This window comes from Convolutriloba macropyga, chromosome 9, assembly GCF_964194025.1.
Source record: "Convolutriloba macropyga chromosome 9, txConMacr16.3, whole genome shotgun sequence".
In the NCBI taxonomy this organism is placed as follows: Eukaryota; Metazoa; Xenacoelomorpha; order Acoela; family Convolutidae; genus Convolutriloba; species Convolutriloba macropyga.
The window spans coordinates 1,991,183-2,017,788 of record NC_134476.1 but is presented as its reverse complement, the minus strand read 5'-3'; the positions used below and the strand labels follow the sequence as shown (position 1 = coordinate 2,017,788).

At 35.2% G+C, this 26,606-nt stretch overlaps 2 protein-coding genes across 5 annotated transcripts in view; one reads left to right on the top strand and one right to left on the bottom strand.

Annotated features, from left to right (window-relative positions):
• The window catches only part of LOC142345932 (uncharacterized), a 29,112-nt gene extending 24,503 nt beyond the window's left edge, over window positions 1-4,609 (top strand). Inside the window, exon 3 of the mRNA XM_075398397.1 lies at window positions 4,571-4,609. Within this exon, the coding sequence (XP_075254512.1) occupies window positions 4,571-4,609 (39 nt within the window). The remainder of the gene's footprint in view (window positions 1-4,570) is intronic.
• Window positions 4,610-7,804: 3,195 nt separating this feature from the next.
• Window positions 7,805-24,754, bottom strand: LOC142345555 (uncharacterized). 4 transcript variants are annotated; one of them, XM_075397650.1, is made up of 3 exons: window positions 24,598-24,754; window positions 22,424-22,805; window positions 7,805-9,004 (listed from the first exon to the last, which is right to left on the bottom strand). In XM_075397650.1, the coding sequence occupies exons 2-3, from the start codon at window positions 22,685-22,687 to the stop codon at window positions 8,474-8,476; spliced, it is 795 nt and encodes a 264-aa protein (XP_075253765.1). In that variant the 5' UTR covers window positions 22,688-22,805; window positions 24,598-24,754; the 3' UTR covers window positions 7,805-8,473. The 4 variants fall into 4 exon arrangements, with proteins under 4 accessions (XP_075253765.1, XP_075253764.1, XP_075253762.1 ...); XM_075397649.1 differs by lacking the exon at window positions 24,598-24,754 and adding an exon at window positions 24,096-24,429; XM_075397647.1 differs by lacking the exon at window positions 24,598-24,754 and adding an exon at window positions 24,124-24,429 and having other exon boundaries at window positions 22,424-23,193.
• Between the last annotated feature and the right edge of the window lie 1,852 nt (window positions 24,755-26,606).

The following is a 26,606-nucleotide window of genomic DNA, read 5'->3' as shown; positions in this document are numbered from 1 at the left end:
ATATATACTTGTTCCTTATGTGCGAAAACTGCAGAACAAAACATTGGAACAGTCATCTACCGAAGGGGAGGGGCACAAACAACCATGAATCAAAATCTCGAAAAAAAACAGATTTGTTCAGAGAAAGTCATAGATTTTGATTTAATCCCACTCAAGCAATCATAATCAAATTTGTTTCTGGGTAGCAGCATCACTGGTAGAATAGAAAGTGATGCAACATTGCCACTGGACATAGCTACCAATGCCTACAGTGGGTCAACCAACAAAGAGAAAAAAAATGGAAAAAAAGGAATGCAAAAAACATTAATTCTTCAAGGCGGAACAAATACTGTTTCAAAATTACAAAAAAGCAGCCACGAGCTATTAGATGACATGTTCAGCCATACTGATGGCTGTGAAAATAAGTTTCAACCTGGTGTGTTTGTATTTATGGAGGTGATATCGTTCAAAGAAACCGACTACAACAGATCAAAAAACAATTTAATTGATGAGGTTAATGCTTAACTTAAAGAAAGATTGGAATCTCTTGGCGAAATTTTTTTTGCTCAAGATGATTGATTTAATACGCTCAATTTGGCCCTTCAACCCAAAAATAAACCATTATGATTTCCTCTATCATGACAATGTACATTTGAATTTCAGTCATGGCATTCATTTCCTTAAAAATCGTCCACTGGCAGTTGTGATACTAATAAACTCACCAACCGGAGCTATAAAATGAGTAAGTGATTTCAAAGGGTCCAAGAGAAGTACTGGCCTTATACAAGTGCAAACCCTTAAACTAACCTGAATAATCCTTACCGTTACCAACCATATCGGTAATGATAAAGTTTTAAAATGCCAAATCAATTGTAGTTTTCTGTTGTATTGATATAATTGTGTCTCAATTGTTTTATAACCTTAATGTTTTCTCACATGATATGTTTTATAATTTTTGAGAATAATGTTGTTGAGTTCTCAAGTGGCTTCCTCCATTCCCACGTCACTTAACTCAATGGCAAATCCTACTCAAATTGGTTCGGATACCAAGTCCAGGAGCAAAAAGCAAGCTTTAATATGACCAGGATATTTTTGTCTCAGTTACTTATTTTTTGGTTATACATTAATAGAATCTGGCTTTTTCTTTAGAGATCCGGAGACATTGAGACAAACCCTGTGCCAATTAAAACCTTGATAGACATATTCCTTGATTGCCAAACTTATTCAGGCAATTTGAAAATTCTTCATTTAAATGTACGGATTATAATAAGAAAACAACTTCAGTTAAGAAGCCTAATGAATGATGTGTGCGCTAATTGCGTCTATGGTCTATCTGAAACATACAAAGATTGACACTGATTTGATAAACCCGAACAAAACAAACTGTATCGTTTTTTTTTGCAATGATCGGGTGAATTCAAAGAAGGGATTGTATTGTTAGTTATTTCTGGGAAACTTAACCCAAAACTTCATCTAGCTTTTAACAGTATTTTTTTGATACTCTGTGGGTCGAAACAACTTGCCCAAACATTAAAAAACTTACCTAAAAGTCATTTCCTTTAATCCACAAAGTTTTTTTACGATGAAGTTCTACAGCAGTCTACTAGATCATATGATAGAGCAATTGCTGATAACAAAACAATAAATATGATGAAAGACAATAATGTCAATTATTTGAAAAAAAAGAAAAACAGAAATCAGAAACAATCATTTAGTCGTATGATCTGAATATTACTTATCTGCATCCAGCAAGTAGAATTAAGGATGAATCGCAATCACTTATAGTTTACATTATTATTGATGGAAACCAACCCCTTCTTTATAGTTAGATTTTTGTCACACCAATACAAAAAGATCATTTTGCCCTTTTTTTGTTTCTGCCATAATACTCAGGAAAAACAAAGTAATTAAAAGACAAATATACGATAAAACGAGTTTCAGCCCAAAAGACTTTAAACACTCTATCGAAAAATCAATTTGGGACACATTTTTTTTTCTGAAGTGCCAATTGAAATGCTATGCCCATTTGAGCAAAAATTTGAACAGCGAATACTCCTTCATGCGCCATTTAAAACATATTTTATAAGAAACAACAAATCACAGTTTCCCCTGCCAAACGGTTCGCTTCAAAAACACACGTAACAAAAACTCAATAGCAATTCGTACCAACACCTCAATTCAGAATTTTTCCACGAGTTTTTCTATCTGAAAGCCGAAGTTTGCGATGGCTATGAAAAAGATTTTGAGAATTTTCATAGTCAGTTGTTTGAGAGCTCCAGCTCAGAGCGCAAGAAATGAAAATTGATCAATGAAGTTAGAAACTCAGTGAAAACGGCAACTACAGTATACTCGTTAAAAAACTCTTTCAATGAAATTACTACAGAAAAAAAACCAAAACAGTCAATTTACATATTTGAAAATTCAGTAAACTAGGAGAATTTTTAGAAAGTAGGAACTATTCTGTAGACCTGCCTATGGTGAGACAAAAGAACACTTTTTTCTTGAAGTTTGTTGCTAAGTTTGAATGTATTGAAGAGGTTTTTGCTCTTGGAAAATTCAAACCATTGGATCATTCTTCAATTTCCTCTTGGGTATTGCTAGACGCAGCTAGTGAACTAGCTGGGCCGATATGTTTTCTATTGAATGAGTTTGTAAAAAAAACATTCCCTGCTGAACTCAAAGGAGCCGACATCACTCCACTTTAAAAAAAAAGGAGACCTTGATGATCCTCTAAACTATCGACCAATTTCGATAACACCAGCCTTAGCAAAGTTTTCGAGTCTCTTATTAAACAACAAATTGACGAATATGTTCATAAGAATGCCTTGCTTTCTAAAACACAGTTTCGTTTCAGCAATAAGTTTTCGACGACAGGTGCGCTTGTTTATTTAACTGAAAAAATAAAATGCAACAAAAATGAGAAAAAAATTACTGAAGCAGCTTTTTCCGATCTATCAAAAGATTTTGACTTAATTAATCACGAGCTCGTGATTCAAAAGCTTTCCATTCTTGGATTTTCGATAACAGGTCAAAATGTAATTACCAGCTACCTTTCAAACAGAACCCAACACCTAAATACACCCACCCAACCCCCCCCCCCCCACCGCGCCCCGCACACCCTTTTCCGCCATCACGTAGCTACCCCCCACCTACCCCCACCCCCAAATACCCAGCACTACCCACCTTCCCAACCTATCTACCCACCACCCACCCCACCTAGCTCCCCCGCACCTAAAAAATTGTCGGCGTTTTTAAAAACACTTTTTTGTGGTTTGTTAGGCAACTTCTGGTTTTTTTTTCTCTTGTCTATTTTGATGTTCTGATTTCGGTAAGGTTAAGTTAAAGATTGTAGTGCATGACGATTCGAGTCGTTTCCGGTATTCTACCGGCTTTTTTTGCATATGTTTTTATAAAAAAGTGTTGCGTAATGGTAACGTGACTTTGCTTGAAGTCACTGAGAATGTCTGGCGTTTATCGAGAACCGCGAAGCGGAACGAGATATTAAGTCAGAATTTCGAAGTGACTTCTGCGGAGTCATGTAACCAAGCTTAAAACATTAAATGCGCACGCTTTAAAAAAATAAAGTCAGCGGCAGTCAACTTGTGGCTAAGTAGGAACTTCTGGCATTTTAGCTTCTGGTACTGCAGACATTCGGCAATTTAAAATGTGCACATGAATTTTTTAAGTCGGCAAAAGAAACAACCTTAAATTGCAGGTGAACTGAGGACTCCGAAAGATCTCTGGATAAAAGACCGGTTTTGAGCTGATGAAGGATAAAATTGAGTTGTTTTGTAATGGAAGTGTAAATGTTGTCCAGAGTTGTGTTGTTTCGGATGAAAATCAATGAAAGGTTTCATTCCAATTAGGCGAAGGGAATGACTGTTTTAACTTGAATATAAAGGAATGACTCCAAACACGAGAGCAAAGATGAGTAATTCACGATGGGAACTTTTGGCATTGAATATGTTGCCCAAATACTAATCTTGACGAAGTTACAGCTTGCTCGCCAGCAAAAACAAAACGTCTCCTACAGAGTTCAGAGTTTTACAACCTTCCGTGAATTACGTACATACTTTTTGTGGAGATTTTGGCTGTACTAGTCTTGACTTCGATCGAAAAAAGACCTTGCTTAAATAAGACGGGTATGAAAAGACCATGGTAGAAACAAAAGAGCTATGAAAAGAACTTTATTAACCACCTGGTCTTCTGTTCGACTCAAAATTTGCCAGACGGGATATTTGTTCCAACCAAAACTGAAGCCCGGGTGTTGCTTGACTAAACAGGGGCGCTGCATGTTTCTCGATCAAGTTTATAGAGGAGTATTTGCATTGAACAAACTAAATAAATCAAGAAAACATCTGTTTCGGGTCTTTTTTTTACCAGGTCACATCTTTTGTCATTTCAGTGATGGAGCAAAACTAAATAAAGACGTCTGTTTTTTTGCATGATAACTTTTAGGCGCATTTTTACTATTCGCTATTGTTATCAGTTGGTCAAAATGTGTTCGCTTGCATCTTTTACAAATCTGAAGGATCATTTAACTGTCAAAAAATTGCAATTTTTAAGAAAATTAAATCTTAACTAATTTTAGAAAAAGAAACAACTGAACAACAACATAGTGTCATTATGACTAATCGGTAAAATACAGCTAAAATTCAACGACCTAGTTTCATTAAGTTGGGGCTATATCTTAACATGTAATTATGTTAAGAATTGCGAAGCTTCTTAGTTTTTTGGTAGCTTTCGAACTGTATCTTAGCTTGTATCGCAGAATTGGTCATAAGAATGACCCATAAGGATATTTTTGCTGCAGCTTATCTGATAAGGTTGACTGGTATTTTTGGTCAGTACTCTCTGCTCTTCCCGGTAGACTATTTGGGCTTTTTTTAAATAAATCTCTGTCTGAACTAGGGTGCCACGTGGTCCTGAAAATTCTTGAGATTAAGCAAGACCTCTAACAAAAAGCAAAATATGCTTGAATAAGGAGTCCTGTTGCTCAAGTTAACATGACATTTACAGGTTCTGTTTTCCGGTCATATTGAACTTGTCCAAAAAACAGCAGAATAATAATCTCTGTGAAAAGCGTTTAACAAATTTGTTAATTTATCGCACCACGACCCTTGTTAACAAAAAAGCAGAACGAACTGGAAATTGGATTGGTGGTTTTCTGCTAGGTAGATACACCTGTGCATGCAATTCGATCTTCTTTAACTACATTAAAAGCCACAATTAGTTGTGTAAGCATCTAGGTTAGAGTTTTTGTCAGAGTGTCGGTGTCAAAGAAATGCAGTGAATAGGGCATAATTTTTTTTACCGCAAATAGGCGACGGGTCCAACCTTAGCACCTTCTGAATATCACCAAATTCTTCTTCCACTGCTCTACTTTCTAGTTATCTTTTTAATTTTTCTTTGGACATTAAATCAGATTAGTCACATATTAGTTGAATTTTTGCAAGATCAGCGGTTATAAACAGTGAAGTTTTTATTTTCACAACTTAAGCTGTGAAAAAAGCGGCGTATGATCTGCATATTTTAGCGTTGAAATTTTTCTTTTCACAACTTTCAGCGCTAAAAGCGATAACTCACAATTATTTGCAGCATTCGTTGCAAATCTCACATCTTTGACGATTTTTAGCGTCGACCACTCGAGCAGCCGCTTAAAGGTCACAGTTGTTGAAGGAGTTGAAAAACGACATTTTTTCATTTGCCAATAAACAATTTACGCAAGAATTCACTATGCCACTCTGCTTCTCATTTTTCAACAAGAAAAGTTTCTGCCGTAAAATTAACACGCGCTTGGCTGGAATGGTAGTCCTGCTTAATAATACTGCGAATCAAAAGACAGTAACTTAGGTGAGACCATCTATTCTCGATAGCAGTGGAGCTCAACGCAGCAGGCTTGGCTGTAAATAGTCGCTGCGGTTTTTCAACTGCCGTGAAAATTGTAACGGTGTTGGTTCCTTTTTCAAGACGGTTAAAAAGCTAACCCCCCCCCCCCCTCGCCAAGACAACCTTTAAAACCTCAGATTATCTCAAGATTTTCATGGCTGTATCAGTTATTGCAATTCTGATTCACTATCAATGACATTTCGAGAGATGCCAATTGAATGCCATTGATGAATATGCGATTGAAACTAAAATGTCTCTCCCCGAAATGTCATTGAAAATTGGCGGGTTTCCTACTATTAAAAAAAGAATTGCTTTGGATTAATGTCGTTATTATTACTAGAAGATGAGTATTGGTGGAGCGTCTTAATTTCTTTGGAGTGTTCTTATTACAGGAAGTGGAATGCGGGAAACTAAAAAAACAATTTCGCGAACGACAGACCGTAGAGATAGTGATTTTCTGTTCATGTCGCCCCTTTTAGAGAAACAGAAAAAAGGTATGGAGTAGACTTGCGCTCAGCGGGTGATTTTCTTTTCTTACTTGTGCATTTTTAAAGCAGTATTATTGTTTCTACTCATTTCGAGTTTCTGTTAATGTTGTTTGAAATCTCTACACTAACTTAACTAAAGATTGTGCTTTTTAAAATAATTTTTGGCTATCTGTAAAAAATTGAGCTGTCAGACTGCGTCGCTAGCTTTTTTAGTATTTCACCATGCTGGACGTTTTTTAGGAATTTGTAATATTATTCAAAATTTTAAAGAAATTTAAGGAGTTCTGTGGTTCAAGTTAGCTGTTTTTTTACAATTAATTTGAATTTTTAGTTACTATTTGGATAAATTTATGGGGTATTCAAAATTCGTCTGCTTTTTAAAATGTTTTTTGCATCTCTTCTATTTTTAAGGTTCCCGTTAGTTTTTTTGTGTAAGTTTAGTTTATTTTATGAATTTTTCCTCAAAAAATTGACATTGGCGGCAGACCGGTAACTTTTCACCGGAATAAATTTTACAAATATCCTTTATTTCAAAGCAAATTTCTTCCACATGGTCTTGTTTTCTGGTTTTTTCAATAAAAGTTCTTCAAAAGGATTCGAGACCGCAAACATTATAGGAAAATGACTTGAAGTCTTATTCAATTAAAAGGGTGCTGACTTATCGAATTCAATCAAAAAGAAACAAGTCGTTCAGTTAGAGCCGTAGAGAACAAGAATGAGACCTGGAATCTTTATAGTAATTAGTGCAATCTGATTCAACCACTACATCTCACTGACATGAAAACAAAATGAAAAGTTTGTCCAAAGACAGCCGTTTGTTCTCACAGTTCTCATTCCCAACAATTTTGTTTACAAAACTTTATTGTTGAAATTGTCAAATCTTAAAGAACTTCTCTTAACAAGAATTAACACTAAGAAATGAAAGTACCGACTAGCAGTCAAGAATTGCCGACTGGTTTATAGTGATTGCCATCTTCTAAAATTAAGTACTTCTGTAACTTTATTTGGGATCTTTTTTTCTGGTATTGATTATCCTTTTTTCAACCATTTCGGCCATTTGGCTACAGTTTTTTTTCTTTATTTTTGTTAATATTTAGCTGTTTAGGACTGTTTTGACTAAGTGGTCTAGCCACCCCAAGATTTTCCTGTGCCATTTAAAAACACAGTCATCTGGGGTCTGTCAATTGAAAACAATTGTATTCTTCTGAAATGAAAGCTTATCATATGTTTGATGCCCTGAAACACGGAATTAGATTAAGTGTAACAATTCGGGTGCTCACACATTAATTTTCGTGCCCAATGTAAAGTTCAGCTTACTCCAATCGGATTAAGTATCAAGTGTTGAGTTCTTGGAGAGAAGGTTAAAGCTTCATTTGCGATTCAAGGTTAAACTCCATTAGGAGGTTTTTAAAAGGCTTTTTGGGTACTTTTTGTTTTTGAAGCAGATACAAAATTTGCAGTTTAATTTTTCTTTGAAATTCATATTTTGTCCAATTTATATTATAAACAATCTGATGAATGTGACATAATATTTAAAAATGAAATTATGATACTGACAGGAGTTTGCTCATCTTAACGGAAATTCTTGCAGTGGAACTGATGTAACAAATTATCGCCAATTAGATTGATACATACTATAACAGCGAAGTGAGTCTTTTAGAATAATCTTTTGAAAACTAAATTTTTTTAGTAAACACAAGTCGAACCTCTTTTAAACATCAAATACTATCTTAAAATTGAATAAATTTTATAGAAATTTTGCTTGAAAGTGCAATCATTTTCTAAATACAATACTAATGAAGACATCGAACCGCATATTAAAGCAAAGCATCTTTAAGAGACTGATAATGTTTTTAGTAAAACTTCCAAGCATATTGATGTTCATCAAGAAAGAATCGATTGTTTATAACACTGCATATACACTGCATATAACGTGCATAACACTGCAAAGCAAAATGGAAGGTGGAAAGCGACCTAAAAATTGACGTGATTATAGTTCTATTTCTGAATCAGTACTGATAATTGACCTTCAATCGTTAAAATTGGTCCAGCGTTAAGGTTTACTTGACGTTATCTGTGCGGTTGTCGTTGTTTTCTTTCACTGGAAGCTTTTTTGTTCAGCGCGCACCTCGATGCATGCGAATTATTTGCATGTTATGCTGGAGCTCTAGCCACAGTTCCTCCAACTCCTGCTGAATTTTCACTTGATAATTTTTACTCCTAGTGTAGTCAGGATGGAACCGACGAGCTTTAATTCGGTATTTGTGATTAATTTCGTCATCACTCGCGTCCGAGCGTACTTCTAGAAACTTGTATGCATTTTTCACAGCGAGCTCTCTCGGCATCGTAAAAAGTTTATCCGAAAGTTTGTTCAAAACTTTCTCGCCAATTAGAAAACCAGCGTTGCTGAAAGTCACAGCACCCACGACCATTCCAATACCGGCCCCGACTGGCCCCCCAAGCGCGAAACCAACAGTTGACCCCGCATAATTTCCGAAATAGCCCGCGGCTATCCCGGCAGAAGTCGATCCACCCACTATAGCGATTCTCCTCGAGCACTCAACACCATCAATTTTTCCGTCCCACCACTGACGCATGTGGCTTATTACTTCTGGAGCGAGTGAAACAGCAAGCAATGCTGCGTTAGCCTGAAAAATCATGTAAAAATCTGTAAAATAATGTATTTTTTTTTAAAAAAATCGGTTTCTGAAAGAATTTCCAATTGAAAAATCTCACGTAATTTTTCAAAAAGTACACTTGACTGTCTGAGAGCTGCTAATCTCGCGCATTTGAAATTTATATATTAGGCCATAGCTACACTTGGGACTTGATAAGAGGCTAACAAAACTGAACACCTCATCACGACCGAAATTAATTTTTGATATTGAATGTTGGTTTACTTCCGTCAAACTTTATATCCCAAAAATTTCTGCTGCACGATGTTACGAATCGTTTTGATAATATTTGAACTATTTAAAGCAAATCGAGGCTATGTTTACCCGGGATGAACACTATTGTTAACCATGCAAAGAAACTATATGGTGTCACATAAGACAAACAGAAAGTCTTATTTTGATCTTGCAATTATAAGCACTAATCATATGTGATCTTTTCACAGTTGGTAAAAAAAATATCTGACTGATGTATCATTAGAAGCGCCATAACTGGTCATTCCTTGGATGCTATAGTTTATCAATCCAAATAACGTGCATTTAGTTTATTTTCTGCATAATTGGCGCCAACGGTGTATCGATAAAATGTGCTCCTTAGAAGTTAACAAAAATAAATTTTGTTCAATTTTATTGCGGAATGATCTGGATCTTAAAAAAAAACTGTTAAGATTTTTTATCAAACTGTTTTTGCTCAAATAACACTCTCTTTTTTGACGAATGGTTGAAATTGGTTTCATTGATTTGAATTCAATAAAAATCTCAACACGATTTCACATTGCGACAAAAATTTCTGTCATCCCAACGCTTAATAATCTTGAAAGAAGAACTCATCTAGAACTGGCATAAGTAATTATAAGTAAACCAAATGCAATTAAAATATTCTACTCAAGTGACAGGAAGTTTTTTTTCAATTGATTGCGTGAGTCATTGTCAACAAGCTGTAAATTGTGCTTTGCGTGTGCTTCTGCCAGCCCGCTTTCTTCTTAAACAGAACTTTTCGAAAAATTCATTGAATTAGTCCTTTTCACCACAGTTTTTCCACCATGACTTTGTATCGATTCTTCTATAAAACTTTTTATTGGCAGAACTGGAAAAAACTTGTTACTGTATAATTTTTTCAATGGTTTGTTTCAGTTTTCATTGTGAAGGTGTGAATAGCGAAAATATTCCTCTGACATGCGTTTTGGCTCTAAAAGTTTATATATATATATATATATACATGTATATATATATAAATATATATATATATATATATATATATATATATATATATGTGTATATATACATGTATATATATATATATATATATATATATATATATATATATATATATATATATAAATATATATGTATATGTATATATATATATATATATATATATATATATATATGTGTGTGTGTGTATATTCAAATATCTAGGAGCTCTAACTCATGTTTCTTATCCTAATAAATAAAATAATCTTTGGACTGATTTTTGCACACTTTTACCGTTGAAATGATTTTTTTTCGTGGAACCAACAAAATAAAAAACCACAACTCTCGGCTGGTTTTTTTCTTTAAGTCTCCAAAGGCGTTTCAGAAACTCGAGTCACAAAGAATAAAAGAATTGAAGTAAAGAAAAAGCAGGAAAAAACGATCTACCGGCTCCGAATTTTCCAATTGTCTTACGGATTCGTATATGCTATGTACAGAAAAATCAGAAGTTTTTAATCATGAGTATTGTCTAAGGAGGTTTTTTAACGGATCTTTCGCTTTGTTCCCCCCCCCCCCCCCAGCTTAGCGGGTGCCTATTTTGGGCACCCCCAGACAAACGAGCCAAATTATTTCATTATGATTTACAATGTATTTACACGTGCTCTGTAACAGGGGGCAATATCGTACTGGGGGGGCATAATTTACTGCGGGGCACAAAGTGTTTTCCTGTTTACTAACTATTTTTCGAAAGAAACCTTTATTGAAAGTATTTTTTTTACTTAAATCCGATGCGCAACACAAAAGATTTTAGTAAAAACAATTAGCTTTGGAAGTTGCGCTCCGTGCAGAAAACCATTTTTGAACTAGCAAATCAACCGGTAAAACGCTATAAATCTCAGTTCATTTTGTGTTAGAAAGTCATTGTTTTCTATTGTTCAAAAAGCTTAAACAACGAAATTACCTATCACTTAATACCATGCTACAGGAAGCCCTCGCCTAATAAACAAAATTATAATTGCCTGTTTATTAGAAATTGATTATTTATCTCTTTGAATGAGTAGACTCTCGGCCTTTTTTATTCTCAAATTTTATATATATGTATATTCAAATAGCTAGGAGCTCTAACTCATTTTTCTTATCCTAAAAAATGAAATAATCTTTGCTAAATTTTTTCCAGATTTCATACGACTGAGTTAACGTAATTCGATTAACATTTCAATTTTTGTTCACCGGCGTTATTTTGATTTCTCTTATTGAATTTTTTCAGAAAGTGTGTCTTCACTTCAGGGTGTTGTCTTTATGTTTTGAAAGTGCGAACCCCACGGCGAAACCAACAGTTGACCCCTCATAGTTTCCGAAATAAACCGCGGCTTTTCCGACAGAAATCGATCCACCAATTATAGCAATTCTCCTCGAGCACTCAACACCATCAATATTTCCGTCCCACCACTGACGCATGTGGTTGATTACTTCTTAAGCGAGTGAAGCAGCAAGCAATGCTGTGTTAGCTTGTAAAAAATCTTGTAAAAATCTGTAAATTAATGTTTTTTTTAACATCTTCGGTTTCTGAAGGAAACTCCAATTGAAAAAACTCACATACTTTTTCAAAGAGTACAATTGACTGTTTAAGAGGTGCTAATCTCACGCATTTGAACATTGTAAATGAGGCCTTTGCTACACTTGGGACTTAATAAGAGACTAACACACCTGATCACCTCATCACGACCAAAATTATTTTTGATATTGAATGTTGGTTTACTTCCACCAAATTTTATTTCCCAAAAATTTCTGCTGCACGATTTTACGAATCGTTTTGCTAATATTTGAACTATTTAAAGCAAATCGAGGCTATGTTTACCCGGGATGAACACTATTGTTAACCATGCAAAGAAACTATATGGTATCACATAAGACAAACAGAAAGTCTTATTTTGATCTTCAAATTATAAGCACTAATCATATGTGATCTTTTCACAGTTGGTAAAAAAAATATCTGACTGATGTATCTTTAGAAGCGCCATAACTGGTCATTCCTTGGATGCTATCGTTTATCAATCCAAATAACGTGCGTTTAGTTTATTTTCTGCATAATTGGCGCCAACGGTGTATCGATAATATGTGCTCCTTGGAAGTTAACAAAAATAAATTTTGTCCAATTTTATTGCGGAATGATCTGGATCTTAAAAAAACTGTTAAGATTTTTTATCAAACTGTTTTTGCTCAAATAACACTCTCTTTTTTGACGCATGGTTGAAATTGGTTTCATTGATTTGAATTCAATAAAAATCTCAACGCGATTTCACATTGCGACAAAAATTTGCGTGTGCTTCTGCCAGCCCGCTTTCTTCTTAAACAGAACTTTTCGAAAAATTCACTGAATTAGTCCTTTTCACCACAGTTTTTCCACCATGACTTTGTATCGATTCTTCTATAAAACTTTTTATTGGCAGAACTGGAAAAAAAATTGTTACTGTATATTTTTTTCATTGGTTTGTTTCAGTTTTCATTGTGAAGGTGTGAATAGCGAAAACATTCCTCTGACATGCGTTTTGCTTCTAAAAGTTTATATATATATATATATATATATATATATATATATATACATGTATATATATATATATATATATATATATATATATATATATATATATAAATAAATATATATATATATATATGTATATTCAAATAGCTAGGAGCTCTAACTCATGTTTCTTATCCTAATAAATGAAATAATCTTTGGACTGAGTTTTGCACAGTTTTACCGTTGAAATTATTTTTTTCGTGGAACCAACAAAATAAAAAAACCACAACTCTCGGCTGATTTTTTTCTTTAAGTCTGCAAGGGCCTTCCAGAAACTCGAGTCACAAAGAACCAGCTATTGGTACTCTACATTGAAGTAAAGAAAAAGCAGGAAAAAACGATCTACCGGCTCCGAAATTTCCAATTGTCATACGGAGTCGTATATGCTATGTACAGAAAAATCAGAAGTTTTTAATCATGAGTATTGTCCTAGGAAGTTTTTTAACGGATCTTTTCGCTTTGTTCCCCCCTCAGCTTAGCTGGTGCCTATTTTGGGCACCCCCAGACAAACGAGCCAAATTATTTCATTATGATTTACAATGTATTTACACGTGCTCTGTAACAGGGGGGCAATATCGTACTGGGGGCATAATTTACTACGGGGCACAATGTGTTTTTCTGTTTACTTACTATTTTTCGAAAGAAACCTTTATTGAAAGTATTTTTTTTACTTAAATCCGATGCGCAACACAAAAGATTTTAGTAAAAACAATTAGCTTTGGAAGTTGCGCTCCGTGCAGAAAACCATTTTTGAACTAGCAAATCAACCGGTAAAACGCTATAAATCTCAGTTCATTTTGTGTTAGAAAGTCATTGTTTTCTATTGTTCAAAAAGCTTAAACAACGAAATTACCTATCACTTAATACCATGCTACAGGAAGCCCTCGCCTAAAACACAAACTTATAATTGCTTGTTTATTACAAATTGATTATTTATCTCTTTGAATGAGTAGACTATGGGCCTTTTTTATTCTCAAAATCTCTCTCTCTCTCTCTCTCTCTCTCTCTCTATATATATATATATATATATATATATATATATATATATATATATATATATTCAAATGGCTAGGAGCTCTAACTCATGTTTCTTATCCTAAAAAATGAAATAATCTTTTCTAGATTTTTTCCAGATTTCATACGACTGAGTTTTGTTTAAGAACTGTTCTTACGTTTTTTGCGATTTGTGAGTTTATATTGAAGTGGTTAATTTAATTGCGCCATAGCAGGAAAGTGAGCAGAAAAATGCGGGTGGTTTTGGAGGTGGAATTGTTTTCACTCCAATTCTCAAGCAGAGTGAGGAAACGTAATTCGATTAAGATTTCAATTTTTGTTCACAGGCGTTATTCTGATGTCTCTTATTGAATTTTTTTTTTCAGAAGATATGTCTTCAATTCAGGGTGTTGTCTTTATGTTTTGAAAGTGCGAACCCCACGGCGAAACCAACAGTTGACCCCTCATAGTTTCCGAAATAAACCGCGGCTATTCAGACAGAATTCGATCCACCAATTATAGCAATTCTCCTCGAGCACTCAACACCATCAATTCTTCCGTCCCAACACTGACGCATGTGGTTGATTACTTCTTAAGCGAGTGAAGCAGCAAGCAATGATGTGTTAGCTTGTAAAAAATCTTGTAAAAGTCTGGAAAATAATGTATTTTTTTAATATCTTCGGTTTCTGAAAGAAACCCCAATTGAAAAAAATCACATACTTTTTCAAAGAGTACAATTGACTTTTTGAGAGGTGCTAATCTCACCAATTTGAACATTGTAATTTAGGCCTTCGCCACACTTGGGACTTAATAAGAGACTCACACACCTGATCACCTCATCACGACCAAAATTATTTTTGATATTGAATGTTGGTTTACTTCCGTCAAACTTTATATCCCAAAAATTTCTGCTGCACGATGTTACGAATCGTTTTGCTAATATTTGAACTATTTAAAGCAAATCTTGCTTTAAATAGTTCAAATCTTGCTTTAAATAGAGGCTATGTTTACCCGGGATGAACACTATTGTTAACCATGCAAAGAAACTATATGGTGTCACATAAGACAAACAGAAAGTCTTATTTTGATCTTGCAATTATAAGCACTAATCATATGTGATCTTTTCACAGTTGGTAAAAAAAATATCTCACTGATGTATCATTAGAAGCGCCATAACTGGTCATTCCTTGGATGCTATAGTTTATCAATCCAAATAACGTGCATTTAGTTTATTTTCTGCATAATTGGCGCCAACGGTGTATCGATAAAATGTGCTCCTTAGAAGTTAACAAAAATAAATTTTGTTCAATTTTATTGCGGAATGATCTGAATCTTAAAAAAAACTGTTAAGATTTTTTATCAAACTGTTTTTGCTCAAATAACACTCTCTTTTTTGACGAATGGTTGAAATTGGTTTCATTGATTTGAATTCAATAAAAATCTCAACACGATTTCACATTGCGACAAAAATTTCTGTCATCCCAACGCTTAATAATCTTGAAAGAAGAACTCATCTAGAACTGGCATAAGTAATTATAAGTAAACCAAATGCAATTAAAATATTCTAGTCAAGTGACAGGAAGTTTTTTTTCAATTGATTGCGTGAGTCATTGTCAACAAGCTGTAAATTGTGCTTTGCGTGTGCTTCTGCCAGCCCGCTTTCTTCTTAAACAGAACTTTTCGAAAAATTCACTGAAATAGTCCTTTTCACCACAGTTTTTCCACCATGACTTTGTATCTAATCTTCTGTAAAACATTTTTTTGGCAGAACTGGAAAAAACTTATTACTGTACAATTTTTTCAATAGTTTGTTTCAGTTTTCATTGTGAAGGTGTGAATAGCGGAAATATTCCTCTGACATGCGTTTTGGTTCTAAAAGTTTATATATATATATATATATATATATATATATATATATACATATACATATACATATATATATATATATATATATATATATATATTTATATATATATATATATATATACATATATATATATATATATATATATATATATATATATATATATGTGAGTGTGTATATTCAAATAGCTAGGAGCTCTAACTCATATTTCTTATCCTAAAGAATAAAATAATCTTTGGACTGGTTTTTGCACAGTTTTACCGTTTTTTTTCGTGGAACCAACAAAATAAAAAAAGCAAAATTCTCGGCTGATTTTTTTCCTTAAGTCTCCAAGGGCCTTCCAGAAACCCGAGTCACAAAGAACCAGCTATTGGCACTCTACATTGAACTAAATAAAAATCAGGAAAAAACGATCTACCGGCTCCGAAATTTCCAATTGTCATACGGATTCGTATATGTTATGTACAGAAAAATCAAAAATTTTTAATCATGAGTATTGCCTAAGGAAGTTTTTTTTAACGGATTTTTTCGCTTTGTTCCCTCCCCCCAGCTTAATGGGTGCCTAGTTTGGGCACACCAAGACAAACGAGCCATATTATTTCATTATGATTTACAGTGTATTGACACGTGCTCTGTAACAGGGGGCAATATCGTACTGGGGGGGCATAATTTACTGCGGGGCACAAAGTGTTTTCCTGTTTACTAACTATTTTTCGAAAGAAACTTTTATTGAACGTATTTTTTATTTACTTAAATCCGATGCGCAACACAAAAGATTTTAGTAAAACCATTTAGCTTTGGCAGTTGCCATCCTTGCAGAAAACCATTTTTGAACTAGCAAATCAGCCGGTAAAACGCTATAAATCACAGTTCATTTGTATTAGAAATTCATTGTTTTCTATTGTTCAAAAAGCTTAAACAAAGAAATTACCTATGGCTTAATACCATACTACAGGAAGCGCTCGCCTAGAAAACAAAATTATAATCACATGTTTATTAGAAATTGATTATTTATCTCTTTGAATGAGTAGTCTATCGGCCTTTTTTTATTCTCAAAATTTTGAATTTGCTTTCTCTACACAGTAGAATATATCGATGAAAATGTTTTGAATAGGCAGCAATTTGTTTTATAGATGATTTTTCGAGAGTCAAGCCATAAATTCAATTGGTACTGCGTTCTGAAACTTTGCTTTCAGATGTCATACGGATTCATAAATTCTAAGGACAGAAAGTTCAGAAAATTTCAATCATAAACATGTTCTAATGAATCTGTTTTTTCACCCGAAGATGGTTTCCTGTCTACTGGCAGTTTCAAAGGAAACTTTCATTGAAAATATTGATAATTTACGTAAAACTGAGGCGCAACAAAATTATTTTTAGCAAAAGCATTTAACTTTGGAAATTGTAATTCTTGCCGAAAAACATTTTTGATCAAAAACTCAACATTTCATAAACTCTAAAACTCAGATCAATTTTGTATCAGGAAATCACAGTCTTCTATTGTTCAGAAGGCTTAAACAACGAATTTGGCCAGCAGTTAACACCAAATTATAGGAAGCGGTTGCCTATCCGGAGTCGGCTCTCAGTACAATTCAGCAATGAATCCATCTTTTTACCTCATGTTTTCTACCCTTAAAAGTTTTCTCATCATGGCACTATATGTCCTGATTAGAATGTATTTTAAAACAAGCTTCTGTTCTCTACTTTACGGGATGGTTAATACAATGGTGTTTTCCTTCACATTCTGAAGTGTTTTACTTCACAGACTGAAGTGTACACTGGTGTTTTACTACTTTTTACTATGCAGACTGAAGTGTACACTGGTGTTTTCCATCACATTCTGAAGTGTTTTACTTCACAGACTGAAGTGTACACTGGTGTTTTACTACGTTTTACTATGCAGACTGAAGTGTACACTGGTGTTTTCCATCACATTCTGAAGTGTTTTACTTCACAGACTGAAGTGTACACTGGTGTTTTACTACGTTTTACTATGCAGACTGAAGTGTATACTGGTGTTTTCCATCACATTCTGAAGTGTTTTACTTCACAGACTGAAGTGTACACTGGTGTTTTACTACGTTTTACTATGCAGACTGAAGTGTATACTGGTGTTTTCCATCACATTCTGAAGTGTTTTACTTCACAGACTGAAGTGTACACTGGTGTTTTCCATCACATTCTGAAGTGTTTTACTTCACAGACTGAAGTGTACACTGGTGTTTTACTACGTTTTACTATGCAGACTGAAGTGTACACTGGTGTTTTCCATCACATTCTGAAGTGTTTTACTTCACAGACTGAAGTGTACACTGGTGTTTTACTACGTTTTACTATGCAGACTGAAGTGTATACTGGTGTTTTCCATCACATTCTGAAGTGTTTTACTTCACAGACTGAAGTGTACACTGGTGTTTTACTACGTTTTACTATGCAGACTGAAGTGTATACTGGTGTTTTCCATCACATTCTGAAGTGTTTTACTTCACAGACTGAAGTGTACACTGGTGTTTTACTACGTTTTACTATGCAGACTGAAGTGTACACTGGTGTTTTCCATCACATTCTGAAGTGTTTTACTTCACAGACTGAAGTGTACACTGGTGTTTTACTACGTTTTACTATGCAGACTGAAGTGTATACTGGTGTTTTCCATCACATTCTGAAGTGTTTTACTTCACAGACTGAAGTGTACACTGGTGTTTTACTACGTTTTACTATGCAGACTGAAGTGTATACTGGTGTTTTCCATCACATTCTGAAGTGTTTTACTTCACAGACTGAAGTGTACACTGGTGTTTTACTACGTTTTACTATGCAGACTGAAGTGTACACTGGTGTTTTCCATCACATTCTGAAGTGTTTTACTTCACAGACTGAAGTGTACACTGGTGTTTTACTACGTTTTACTATGCAGACTGAAGTGTATACTGGTGTTTTCCATCACATTCTGAAGTGTTTTACTTCACAGACTGAAGTGTACACTGGTGTTTTACTACGTTTTACTATGCAGACTGAAGTGTATACTGGTGTTTTCCATCACATTCTGAAGTGTTTTACTTCACAGACTGAAGTGTACACTGGTGTTTTACTACGTTTTACTATGCAGACTGAAGTGTATACTGGTGTTTTCCATCACATTCTGAAGTGTTTTACTTCACAGACTGAAGTGTACACTGGTGTTTTCCATCACATTCTGAAGTGTTTTACTTCACAGACTGAAGTGTACACTGGTGTTTTACTACGTTTTACTATGCAGACTGAAGTGTACACTGGTGTTTTCCATCACATTCTGAAGTGTACTCTGGTGTTTTCCTTAGCAGAATGATTTATACCCAAGTCTTTTCCTTTGCAGAATGATTTATACACAAGTCTTTTCATTTGCAGATTGATTTATAGACAAGTCTTTTCTTTTGCATAATGATATATACACAAGTTTGCAGAACACATCTCATGTAGATACATAACATATAAAAGCGATTTTGGGTAGTGACTTGAATGCAAGAGCAGACAAGTACATGTAAACAAATTGAGTTGATCTTTCAATGCTAGCAAATAGCTGTATTTATAACGCTTTATTTTCGCACACACGCGTGCTCTACTTATAAAATACATGTACATAAACAAATATGCATAAGAACTACTCATCGCAAGAACAAATGAAGATAAAATGAATGCAGCAAGAGATTACAAAATGAATGCAGAATGAAATTAGAGTTTGAGGAGGGGTGTTTATTCGGGCGAGGGCTATACTATGTGGGGTGGGGGTGGGGGGGAGGTACACACGATTTATATAAAAAGATCCTAAGTTTTTGTTTTAACAGTTTGTGTTTTAACAGTTTGTGTTTTAACATATCGCTGTTGTAAATGGGAGTCTCCGTGGGGGTCTCCGCCACCGCTAATTGAGAGTATCCGTGTGAGTATCACTACATGTGGGGAAACCAGGAGAAAACTGGGTATTCGTTTCGGGTCTTCAGATCAAAGGTCACGTGTAAATAGGTTGTCCACATCACACCTGCAGAAGCAGCAGCAACCCACATTCTCATCAAACGTTCGAATATTCGATTGTCAGAAAAGAAAGTCATAACTCTAGAATAAATATCAAAACGCCCAGCAAGTCTCAATAAAGGAAACAGGGACAGGAAGGGAGAGAGAATATAAAATGCAATTGATCAAAGTTTAAAAGCAAAACCAAACAAATTATGCATTGCAAGGAGTAATATTAGGGGAAATAAAAACAACTGTCAGTGAGTATTACCAGTTGTTAATATTACAACTGAGTTCACCACTTTTTCACAAACTCTTCAAACACTGACAGAACCAGGGCTGCCATATAAACGTCAGAGTAAGTTGAACAAAAAGGTTGAGCTCAAATTTTGCACACAAACGTTTGATTTATTTGTGGTGCTGCTACTGCAGCCGCAGGTGAGATGCGAAAGCCTTTTTCACAAATGACCTGTGCTCTGAAAACCTGAAACGGAAGCCCATGTTGCCCCTGACTAGTTGTCAGTGCTAGCACTGACGGGGAGGGCGGGAGGGAAGGGTTGGGGTCGCTTTGATGAACCAAACTTAACATCCTTAACTCTCTTCAAATCAGATTTGGTACTTAAGGGTTTTCATAAGATAACAAACCCCAATTGACGGCACAGTGGGGTAGGGTTGGTTGCGATGCAACCAAAGCAGATTTATGTGAGGGGGCCAATTATAATTAAGTAATGGAATGGAGTTTCGTTGGGGGGGGGGGGTAGGTTTCTTGGGATTAAAAGTAGTGGTGAGTTGTTTAAGCTTGTTGGTGGTATTAGAACCGAGAGAGAGGGGAACTATACAGAGTTCCAATTTGTAACCTTATTGTCAGTTTTGAACCGGAAATAATACGACCAGGGGCGATGTGGGCGAAATGATTCGATATTTGTCTTCTGTATTTTAACTTGGTACTCTCCAACACATGAACCTCCTGACCATACTTTCTGACATCCTCCTCCTGCGCCCCCTCATCTTCTCGCACACACCAAATATAACACTTGCAAACACACTAACACACCAAATGAATTTGTTTTATTTCGTGCCTTCAGTTTCAAGACACGTCGCTATAATAGTAACAAATTTCCTTGAATTCGAAATTTTCTTATGAATTATTTGAACTGTACAGTATGTGAACTGATCATACTGTGCATATTTATTTCAGTTGAAACTTCGATTTTTGTATAAGTTTTGATGTTCATCGTTTTTAAGAAAATGTGTACGGGGTTTCCTGTGTTGAAAAAGGGCTCTCTTGCACGGCATCTGCCAAGGAAAACGGTCGTGTTCAAGTTCTCCTGCAACGGAAAAGACGGTGTACAACGAAGTCTGCAGAGGAAAAGGACTGTGTTGTGTCCATTCTGTACAGGAAAAGGTCTGTGTTGTGTGTGACCATTCTGCACAGGAAAAGGACTTTGTTGTCGCCAATCTGCGCAGGAATAGTAGAGACTTTTGAACAGAATGGGACTTTGAAAATTCTATGCGGAAGTCAAACCAGTCTGTGATTATTCTTTACAATAAGATATTCTACTTTATATTATATTATATTTTTTACTAATTGAAATAGCATAATTCAGATCTGCTGGCTATTCGGATAGTCATATTCAGTCCTGAACTGTCCTGAGACCCCACTCCGGGTAGTAAAAAATTATAATTGGCTTGTTTAATAGAATTTTGTTTACAAAAGTGGCCAAAAGTTAGAAGGGCCATTATTGGCATTCCGTCATTTTTTTTCTGTTTCCAACATTATAGGTAATAAAAAAAGTCAAAGGAAACTGTTTTTTTTTTCAATAATCAACAACTTTCGAATTGCTCTGCACAAAGGCGGGTTTGATTTTATGTTTTAAACAATGCGTGCTGAGTGAGCACTGAAATAATTTTGCTGAAAATAGCTGAGGTTAGCAACAGGTTTATAAAATAAAATTCGATTCTTGTTTCCATGCGATGATGCCCAAACTTTTCCCTAGTCGAGACCTGGAAATATTAAAAGACCGTCCTCAACAGATACTGGGTATGAAAAGAATTTGTCTGGACCTAATGTGATGTCCTGGACATTGGCTGGAACTAAAACAACCGTCCTAAAATTTGACTGGAACTAAAACATACGTCCTGGAATTTGGCTGGACAATAAAGGTGTTCTGGAATTTGGTTAGACAATAAAGGTGTTCTGGAATTTGGCTAGACAATAAAACATGTCCTGGAATTACGCTCGCGATCGTTATAATGACTTGTTTTCAATTTTCTTTCAAATGTTAGGACATGTAGCACAATTGGTTAAGCATTGGGTAATATTGGAGAGGCCACGGGATCGAACCCAGGTATTGTCGGAACTTTTTAGTTTGCCTCATTTTCGCGTATGAAAAGAATTTGGCTGGACTTAAGGAAGGAATTAGCCTCGAATTTAACTATGGTCCACGACCGTGTAATTTAATTCATTATTTACCCCCTACCTGGTGTTAATAGGTCTTTTTATAAATTCCAAGTCTCGACTAGGGTATCCATTAACTTTCAAGCTATTCAAGCTTCCAGGCACTATAATTGTTTTAAGTGCACGAGCAACCCCCCCCCCGTCCACCCCCTTCTGTACAAAATTTTATCCGGAGATCATCATGATCTGCCTACGGTTTTGTTAATTCTGAGTTGGCTCCCCTTAGTAATAATTCATTTTCATTGTGATGAAAAATTGAAACAATTGTCCTAGCTGATTAAGTAAAAAGAACAACACACAGTTTCTACTATACTATACCTTGGTGGAGAATCTTGCAGCTTGCAGTGGCTTTGTTATCGCCACACTGCCATAACTCCTGTAATTCTTGATTGCTCGTACCACAGAATTAAATGTACGCTGATCCATTTTTTGAATCGCATTTATGGAACTATAATGCGCCATAGAGTACAATTTACTGCCAGAACTTGAACCAGTTTCAGGATCCGGTGTGTCCGACTCGTCTTCAGTTTTCCCACTTTTCAGATAATCTTTCCAGATATCCTGAATAAACTGTTCATCCATGACAAATTGTCTAGCATCACCAATAATTTCGTCGACAATGCCTTTGAAAAGGCCGGGTGAGGAGATTGCGCTTTCCAACGATCTGATATAGGGTTCGGCAACATCTTCGCTGATGGCTCTAATCAGAAAGACGATAATTTTAGCCTGATCATCCTCATTAACATATTTTTGAATATTGTGAAAAACACTATCGGGTATTTTACGATAACTCTCAGCGTTCACAGAGCCAAGCAAGAGAAATAAAACACAAGCAAAAGTAAACATGGCAATGGGATAATTTATAATGGTAATTATGGGACAAATATTCCGATAAAAATAAAAAATCTTCCAACAGTCAAATATAATTATTCAGAAATCTATGTAACCGAAAACTATGAAATAAAAGTTTGAATAATAAGATCAAGTTCAGCTTGCGAGTGATCTCTTCAGTGTTTCTGATTTTGCGAGCGATATACTCCCAGGCTGAGGTATGCGCTCTAAATTGTCCTGATCACAAAGTTCCAGACCTAAAAAGACTCTGGTCAGACTCACTTACGATCGACAGCTTCTGTGCGCTCAAAAAGACTTGCGTTGCTGAGCAGACGCACCTGCGCTCAGATGAACTTCAGATCAGCATCTCGTGTCAAGATGCTACCAATTAAAAAATGCTAAAAAGTTTTAGACTTGCGGTAAATGCGGTGAGTTTTCGTAAGATTTGCGGTTTTTAGAGTACGGTGAATCTGGTAAAAAATTTATATTGTAACGGATTGACCCTATCTGAATAAGTTTCAATAAAATAACTATCAAAAAGTAAGTAGAGTGTGGCTTAGAGTGAACGATACAGCAAACGAGCAATGCGTGATAGGGTATTTTTATGGGGGGGGGCTCCTTGAAGAGTGTATTGTGTCCGTAAGCCGGGTCTGGGGTGGGGTTGTGGTTGGGGGTGCTTTTGCTGTAAAAGCGTAAAAGCGAAATGCCTAAAAAGCCTGGGCCAAGTCAGACAGATTTATAATAAGTTCTGATTTATCTTTCATTGCTGGATGAAATCAGCGAGCGGTTTCTGTCAGATTGGTCGGATTGGGGTTAAATTGGGAGTAAATTTCCTCATCTGTTCGTCAAGTTTTTAGGGTAGGCTCGACGATTTTTTTTGTGAAAAACTGTAACTCAACCGTCAAAATTGAGCGAGAAATCTGAACCAATTTTTAGGTTTGTTTTGTTTCGTATCCAGGGATCATTTTCAATTCAGTTGTAAGATGTAAATGGTTCCAAAAGAAAAAAACAACACTGGAGAATATAGGCCAGACGATTCAAATTGTGCTTAATTTTTCATGCTAGTCTGTTTTTCTGCCACAACGTTACAACTGAAGCAAACTAAAGCATGCCAAAATTTGAGGAAAATTTACCAAATGAAGTTTTATAATGGATATACCCTGTAACTAGGTTATGATTGGATTTACCATTGCGGCTTGGAAATCTAGCCATTTAGCAGCCAAATTTTATAGCCATATACGATTATTTCTCGTTTGTTGGAGAAAAGTTCATTGAGCTCCCAGTGATTAAAGCTGAACAAAGAAACTAAAATGATTCCGGTCTCATTTTTGACTAGTTTTTCTATACATATCAGGTTTTAAATATTTGTGTAAATAACAAAATAAAACTATTCTGGGTCTTTGTTTCGGACAAATGAACGTTTCGGTATAAAAACAAAGTGATTTCAAATATGTATCTATCAAAATGTCGACATTCTGTTCGTTCTACGCTCTGTTAATCATTCTCCGTTTTCCACCTCATGTTCAATATCTCGACATAATGTTACGTTAAATTACAAATTACGTAATATTACATAATATTACGTAGTATTCTATAATAGCTCTTGGCGAATGGGACTATACAACCTTCGTAATAATATATGGAATGACTTAGTATGTTACCTGCAGCTACGTTGTGAACAGTGTCTGGCTTAAATTTTCAGTTTGCTCGTCCAGACAGTTGACTGGGCTTGCTCCCATTTCAATGCTTCGGCATACTAAAGAGGGCGTTCGCATATTATATTCGAACCCCATATTTGTCGAACTGTTCATCAAATTTTGAGAAGAAGAATTGGTAACCCAGGTTGAGGTCCTCGTTAAAACTATTTAACAAAGGTACCCGTCAAGAATAATTTCGCATATGAAATACCCAGGCAGACCGAGAAAATAGTATTATATGTATTTTTTTTAAATCTGAAACATGTAAATTAGAATAACCACTTGGTTAATGTAACATGTTAGAAATTTAAGAATCAAACATTTTTATTTTCTAATTCATAACAAACTCAGGTTTGGTTTTCTTAAAAAACTTTAATAAAAATATGTTTGAACCCTGCAACCCTTCTGTCTATCTTTCGTTTCGTTTAAGCATTTCCGCTGTTTAAATTTGGTCTTCTACGTTTCTTTTCTAATTGTAATTGGAAGTGTGTTTCATTTTCGAATAAAGTTAGGAACAATTGAACCATTACTCCATTTTGGCTTACATTTTTGTTCTAAGAAAAGGTTATGGGTTCTTATGTTTGCAATAATTGGAACGTTTTCTAAAAATCTGAAATGTTTATAAGATCGATTTCTTGTTTGTTGGAGAATATTGAAAAACCTGTTTAATGACACCCGTGGTATTTGAAGCTGTGCTGGAAGAATTTTAGTCTCCAGAAGTAGATCTCTGGCAGTATCGTATTTGGTTTTCATATATATTTATATATATATATATATATATAAATATATATATAAAATCTAGTATAATATAATATAAATTCTGATTCCAGATGTTAAAAACCAAAACGTTGACCTTCTTTGCTTCTCGACTTTTCGGTTTCTTAAGTTTAAACAACGCTACTTCAGAGTCTAAACATTTGATCGTGATTGTTTTGTTGAAAAATTGATTCATTGTTCTATATACATTTTAGTCTATTATTTATAGAAAGCAAGATAGGATTAGGTTGTCATGACTAGAAAAGTGAATGTCACGCTCCAATGTTTTTAGATTTCGTTGACTCCCCGGGTCAAGAAAAAATGGGTAAAATATGTAAGATAAGTGGTGAAAAATTAGTTTTTTCACCGCAAGTTTCGTACATAATTTTGCGGTGAAATGCGGTGCATGCGGTGAATTTATGTAAATTCACCGCTAGAGTAAGCGGTGATCTTACAAAAATTCACCATAATTCATCGCTTAAATATGTATTTTCACCGCCCTTACAAGGGTTCTAACCTCTCACCTCCTGCGTGGCATCCACTTCTTCCACTGCGCCATCCCTCACTAACTTCCAATATTTTTGTTTTGAATATAACTCAAACTCACTCTACTTTCTGTAAAACATGCGCGGTGAATTTTTGTAAGGTTTGCGATTTTAAGCGGTGAATTGTGGTGATTTTTTTGTAAATTCACCGCTTACTCTAGTGGTGAAATTACATAAATTCACCACTTACAAAAATGTGTCAAAAAGATGTAAAATTCAGGGGTAATTTTAGCGGGAGGATAATTCTAATAATTTCTCTCTTACTCCCCATTAATTTCACCACATCCGTTGCTGATATTACACAATTTTAACAATTTTTTCTAAGCGGTGAATTTATGAAAGTTCACCACTAAATTGTGAATTTATGTAATTCCACCGCTTTCACCGCTTATCTTACAAAAATTTCCGCATTCACCGCTTATCTTACAAAATTTTGAGTTGAATGGCGGTGACACCTCGATCCCGGTCATTCTATGTGTAATACATGGTTGTGCTGTAGGGGTGGTTGCGACTGAACTCCGAGGTTGGTTGCGACCAACTTATTAGTTGAGGTCAACCTGCCAGCAGCTCGTGGTATTCTAGCTCGCAAAATCCCCCATCACGTTATGGGAGGCATAGATGATGGGAGATTAGATTTGGGCCTAAATTTTTTGGCATTTTAGACTCCCCATA